This window comes from Eurosta solidaginis, chromosome 3, assembly GCF_040869045.1.
Source record: "Eurosta solidaginis isolate ZX-2024a chromosome 3, ASM4086904v1, whole genome shotgun sequence".
NCBI lineage: Eukaryota > Metazoa > Arthropoda > Insecta > Diptera > Tephritidae > Eurosta > Eurosta solidaginis.
This window is the reverse complement of record NC_090321.1, coordinates 59,795,907-59,802,529: the sequence shown is the minus strand read 5'-3', so window position 1 is coordinate 59,802,529 and position 6,623 is coordinate 59,795,907. Positions and strand designations below refer to the sequence as shown.

The 6,623-nt window shown below is 38.4% G+C and overlaps 1 protein-coding gene across 1 annotated transcript in view; it reads right to left on the bottom strand.

Annotated features, from left to right (window-relative positions):
- Positions 1-715: 715 nt before the first annotated feature.
- The window catches only part of LOC137243795 (gustatory receptor for sugar taste 43a-like), a 32,324-nt gene continuing 26,416 nt past the window's right edge, over positions 716-6,623 (bottom strand). Inside the window, exons 10-12 of the mRNA XM_067771892.1 lie at positions 1,145-1,213; positions 984-1,073; positions 716-810 (exon numbers count right to left, since the gene is read on the bottom strand). Coding sequence (XP_067627993.1) covers positions 748-810; positions 984-1,073; positions 1,145-1,213 — 222 coding nt within the window. The 3' untranslated portion in view covers positions 716-747. The remainder of the gene's footprint in view (positions 811-983; positions 1,074-1,144; positions 1,214-6,623) is intronic.

Below are 6,623 nucleotides of genomic sequence, written 5' to 3'. Positions count from 1 at the left end.
ATTTTCTTATTAATTAGCAACCTGATGATTCTTCTTAACAAACTATTCGGTGTTTTAAAACTAATTATACATATGTCAGTAGTACTTGATTCAACCATATTAGCGATTCACTTCCACAATTAACAGATGCCCGCCTTTCAACGACTCGCCAAACAAAAATAAAACATCCGTGCGTCATGCGGATGCGATCCATATGTCGATTGGGCGGCTTTTGAAGGGTAAAAGCTGTTGGTAATTAGTATTATTACTAAACTTAAACTTGGGGCCATTTTCTCATGTAAACTTACAGGTTTATCTGTCCGATAAACATTTTTTTAAAGAAAATTTTTGTTTATAGGGCTTATACATTTTAAAGCTCACATGCTCAGCTCTTCAACTTTTTATTACTCTATAGTTGGAAATATGTGGATCATCACTTCAATTTTGGCCAGAAAAATGGGATCTACAACTTTCTCGTTGAAGTGAAGCTCTTTTTAAACTATGAAAAGCCTTCAGAGTTACTGCATCATTAAGCTCTGTAGGTTAATTTCTTACAAAAAGAGTATTTATGCATTTTTTAATAATCCACACATCAAGCCAAATTCGCAATAAATAAATATTTTGCTTTATTATAAGGAAATAAATACATTTATATATCCGTTAGACAACTTTAATATGCTTGCGTAAAGCCTAAAAGTTAGTACAGTAACTGACGTTCAGCCTCTTTTTTTCAGTGCCACCGGTATCACATTTCCTGGATGAACTTGATCAGCCACCATTATTTTGAAATTGTATCAAAATAACGAGATATGTTGCAATCGCTGAACTGAACTGAAAGTAAAGAAAACGTATTTTTCAGGGTATTCATCTAAAGGCAAATATGCTCGAAACATTGTAAACATCGCAAAAAACAGTGTTTCCAAACAAATATGCGAGGTCTGCTACCATAAATTGTTAGGCTCTCAAATTTCATTTCAATAGACGTATTCAGTAACCAATCTTACCGATGTCAATATATTTCTATTAATTCGACAAAGGCCCAGTGCTGAAAATTCCACATCAATTACCAACAGTTGTTGCCAAAACTTTTTGATCTTAAATAAAAAATTTAAAAAATAAATATTTAAAATGTGTTTTAAAAATAGAAAATTTTCAAAAATTAAACCTCTTCTGCAAGAATAGGCTCGTGACTTTTCCGCTCAATTTCCGACACAATCTGTATTGTTTTCTTCGACTGCATGATAAAATAAAAAAGCACATTTTTAGTAAAATGACGATTGTTTTTTGACTATTATAAAGGAAGTGTATTTGTCAGGGGTGACTTTCCATCAGGGATGCACCTTAACGTTAAGCTATTCGTTTATCAAAAAATTTCCACCGTTTCCGTTGAAACACTTCGAAATATTATCGATAAAGAAATTATCAAGATAAATTGTATCTCGTTTTTAACCGAAAACGAAAGCACGTTTTTAACGTTAACGAAAACGTGATACTTTATGTTTGAATTGTGCTGGCAATGCTATAGCCATGGTGAAGCCGTAAGGTGGCAACAACGAGCGCACATACACACACAAACTCTATGTAATTTGTTTGTGTAATTCGTTGGTGGTAATGTCAAAAATACTCTGAGAAATGTTCGTACTGTCAAAATTCATGAGAAAAGTTGCAATCAGCATGGCTAATGCCGACACTCGTTGATTCGAAACTTCAAGTCGCTATCGAACGCTCGATGATGCCATTTTAGTTCCCGTATCTTGGTATGATCTCTTTCGTTTGCAGATTTTAAAGGGTGTTTAGAAAGATTTTTGGAGCTACCAAAATATTTTCTTTTATAAATAGCGTTTGTTTCTTAATCTCTGAAGAAAAAATCATTCACTAAAATAAAATTATAACTTTCAAAAAGGCAATTCGACACCTAATTTGGTATCGAACGTTCGACACTACGCGTCGACAATTTGTGTTACGGAAAGTGAAAACGATTATTTTATACTCCTTCTTGATCGATATCGAATTACGGAAAGCCAGCCCAGGTTGGACGAATTGTTAGTTTTGGTGGATTCCCTTTATAAAATATTCGTAAAAGTTTGAAAAATTATATTATATTATACTAGCGGTCACCGTGGCATGAAAATAATTCCCTTTTTTTCTCTTGTAGCTCAATTAAAAACCAGGACCTATGTTATAAAATAACTCCGTCTTCTTGTCAAATACAAGAAGGTTTCTACGACCTATGCCACTTGGTGCTTCTTAATCTGACAGCTGTATCACTCCTAATAGCTGAAATCTTGTCCTTGAGAGAGCAGGGCACGAGCCAAAAGCATGCTAGATCGTTTCATACTCCGACCCGCAATTCCTACATCTGCTATCACTGGCCGAGCCCAATTTAAAGGTATGTGACGCCAGAAGGCAGCGTCCAGTAAGAAAAGCCGTCACGAGTCTACAGTCCTCTCTTTTTTATTCCGCTTTTTCATTCCCATCTATTTCCATTTGCCCTGGTACCCAATATAAATGTATGCTTTTCCCTATCCCGGTTCTTTCCAGGTATTGCTTACACTCTAACATTCTTTTAGATGCAGCGCTATGCGAGATTGTTGCCTTATCTGTTGCTTGGCTGTCAATATAAAAGTTGACGCGGTTGCAGCGTAAGGTATTTTCCTCCAGCGTTTCTACTGCTTTGGTTACGGCTACCGCTTAAGCCTGAAAAACGCTACAGTGATCTGGTAGCCTGTATTATCTGTTTATTTCCGGATCAGCACAGTATACCGTAGACCCTACTCTTTTCACCACTTTGTAACCATCGGTTTGGATTTGTATCGCCTCGTCCGCCATTTGGGCACCTTTGCCGCAACCATACACCTCCATTGTGGCTCTAAGAGCACCTTCGAAGCGCAGATACGGAATCAGGTTGTGAGTTCGTCCTGTAATTGATGGCGCTATACTACTATGGCCGACGAACTGAGCCTAGTACTATGATATTATCGATAGTTTTATTTTTGGAAAAACATCGATTTTTTTTAGTACTTTTGTTGACTTCTTGGCCGGGCTGGCTGGTGGACGGTGTGGTGTGGCGGTAGCGGGCTCGCCCACCACACCGAGTCCTGGGTTCAAGGCCCGGTAAAGCAACATCAAAGTCTTTAGAAAAAAGCTTGGTTGGCAAATACTCGGAGTGTATTTTTGCAGTGAAAAGCTTCTCAGCTAAAATTCACCTGATTGCATATCGACTGGTTAGTGACTCAACCACGTAATGGCAAAAACTTAAGTTTACAGGAGAACCAATAAACTGATTTTTATTAGAGATATCAGTTTTTTCGAAATTCTAAGGATAGCCAAATTTTAAATAGAGGACGATCTGTTACATAAGAAAAAATATACACAAATATTTTGCTGATTTAGTATTTTAAATAATTTATAGGTACTTACGAGGTTGCTGTTCTTACGAAAAGAAAATATATGTTGTATATGCGTGGTTGCTGTTTTTTATACTCAGTTGAGCAGAGCTCACAGAGTATATTAAGTTTGATTGGATAACGGTTGGTTGTACATATATAAAGGAATCGAGATAGATATAGACTTCCATATATCAAAATAATCAGGATCCAAAAAAAATTTGATTGAGCCATGTCCGTCCGTCCGTCCGTCCGTCCGTCCGTCCGTCCGTCCGTCCGTCCGTCCGTCCGTCCGTTAACACGATAACTTGAGTAAATTTTGAGGTATCTTGATGAAATTTGGTATGTAGATTCCTGAGCACTCATCTCAGATCGCTATTTAAAATGAACGATATCGGACTATAACCACGCCCACTTTTTCGATATCGAAAATTTCGAAAAACCGAAAAAATGCGATAATTCATTGCCAAAGGCGGTTAAAGCGATGAAACTTGGTAGATGGGTTGACGTTATGACGCAGAATAGAAAATTAGTAAGATTTTGGACAATGGGCGTGGCACCGCCCACTTTTACAAGAAGGTAATTTAAAAGTTTTGCAAGCTGTAATTTGGCAGTCGTTGAAGATATCATGATGAAATTTGGCAGGAACGTTACTACTATTACTATATATGTGCTAAATAAAAATTAGCAAAATTGGATGAAGAACACGCCCACTTTTTAAAAAAAATTTTTTTTAAATTCAAATTTTAACAAAAAATGTAATATCTTTACTGTATATAAGTAAATTAAGTCAAAATTCAACTCCAGTAATGATATGATGCAACAAAATACAAAAATAAAAGAAAATTTCAAAATGGGCGTGGCTCCGCCCATTTTCATTTAGTGTGTCTAGAATACTTTTAATGCCATAAGTCGAACAAAAATTTACCAATCCTTTTGAAATTTGGTAGGAGCATAGATTCTATGACGTTAATTGTTCTCTGTGAAAATGGGCGAAATCGGTGGAAGCCACGCCCAGTTTTTATACACAGTCCACCGTCTGTCCTTCCGCTCGGCCGTTAACACAATCATTTGAGCACAAACCGATATATCTTTACTAAACTTAGCCCACGTACTTATGTGAACTCACTTTATCTTGGTATAAAAAATGGCCGAAATCCGACCATAACCACGCCCACTTTATCGATATCGAAAATTACGAAAAATTAAAAAAATGCCATAATTCTATACCAAATACGAAAAAAGGGATGAAACATGGTAACTGGATTGGTTTATTGACGCAAAATATAACTTTGGAAAAAACTTTGTAAAATGGGTGTGACACCTACCATATTAAGTAGAAGAAAATGAAAAAGTTCTACAAGGCGAAATCAACAGACCTTGGAATCTTGGCAGGAATACTGTTAGTGTTATTGAATATATAAATAAATTAGCAGTACCCGACAGATGATTTTCGGGATCACCTGATCCACATTTGGTCGATATCGCGAGAACGCCTTCACATATACATCTAAGGGCCACTCGCTTTTAAAACCCTCATTAACACCTTTAATTTGATATCCATATCGTACAAACACATTCTAGAGTCAGCCCTGGCCCACCCTAATGGCGATATCTCGAAAAGGCGTGCACCTATAGACAATAATGCCCACTCCCTCTTAAAATGCTCAGTAACACCTTTCGTTTGATACCCATATCGTAAAAACATTCTAGAGTCACCCCTGGCCCACCCTAATGGCGATATCTCGAAAAGGCGTCCACCTATAGACCTAATGTCCACTCCCTCTTAAAATGCTCATTAACACCTTTCCTTTGATACCCATATCGTACAAACATTCTAGAGTCACCCCTGGCCCACCCTAATGGCGATATCTCGAAAAGGCGTCCACCTACAGACCTATTGCCCACTCCCTCTTAAAATGCTCAGTAACACCTTTCGTTTGATACCCATATCGTACAAACATTCTAGAGTCACCCCTGGCCCACCCTAATGGCGATATCTCGAAAAGGCGTCCACTATAGACCTAATGCCCACTCCCTCTTAAAATGCTCAGTAACACCTTTCGTTTGATACCCATATCGTACAAACATTCTAGAGTCACCCTTGGTCAACCTTTATGGCGATATCTCGAAAAGGCTTCCACCTATAGAACCAGGCATGCTTAACGAACGAAACGATATCATTTCGTTACGATAATCAACGCTAATAAACGAGACGAAGTGACTTCGTTTCGTTTATTAGCGTTGATTATCGTAACGAAATGATATCGTTTCGTTCGTTAAGCATGCCTGTATAGAACTGAGGATTACTCCCTTTTAAAATACTCATTACCACCTTTCATTTGGTACCCATATCGTACAAACACATTCTATAGTCACCCTGGCCCACCCTAATGGCGATATCTCGAAAAGGCGCCCACCTATAGACCTAATGCCCACTTTCTCTTAAAATGCTCAGTAACACCTTTCGTTTGATACCCATATCGTACAAACATTCTAGAGTCACCCCTGGCCCACCCTAATGGCGATATCTCGAAAAGGCGTCCACCTATAGACCTAGTGCCCACTCCCTCTTAAAATGCTCAGTAACACCTTTCGTTTGATACCCATATCGTACAAACATTCTAGAGTCACCCTTGGTCCACCTTTATGGCGTTATCTCGAAAAGGCGTCCACCTATAGAACTAAGGATTGCTCCCTTTTAAAATACTCATTACCACCTTTCATTTGATACCCATATCGTACAAACACATTCCAGAGTCACCCCTGGCCCACCCTAATGGCGATATCTCGAAAAGGCGTCCACCTATGGACCTAGTGTCCACTCCCTCTTAAAATGCTCAGTAACACCTTTCGTTTGATACCCATATCGTACAAACACATTCTAGAGTCACCCCTGGCCCACCCTAATGGCGACATTTCGCAAAGGCGTCCAGCTATAGACATAATGCCCACTCCCTCTTAAAAGGCTCAGTAACACCTTTCATTTGATTCCCATATCGTACAACTAGAGACACCCCTGGTCCACCTTTATGGCGATATCTCGAAACGGCGTCCACCTAGGGAACTAAGGATCATTCCTTTTCAAAATACTCATTAACAGCTTTCATTTGATACCCATATCGTACAAACATATTCTAGAGTCACCCCTGGTCCACCTTTATGGGCATTTCTCGAAAAGGCGTTCACCTATAGAACTAAAGCCCATTCCCTTTTAAAATACTCATTATCACCTTTCATTTGATACCCATATCGTAC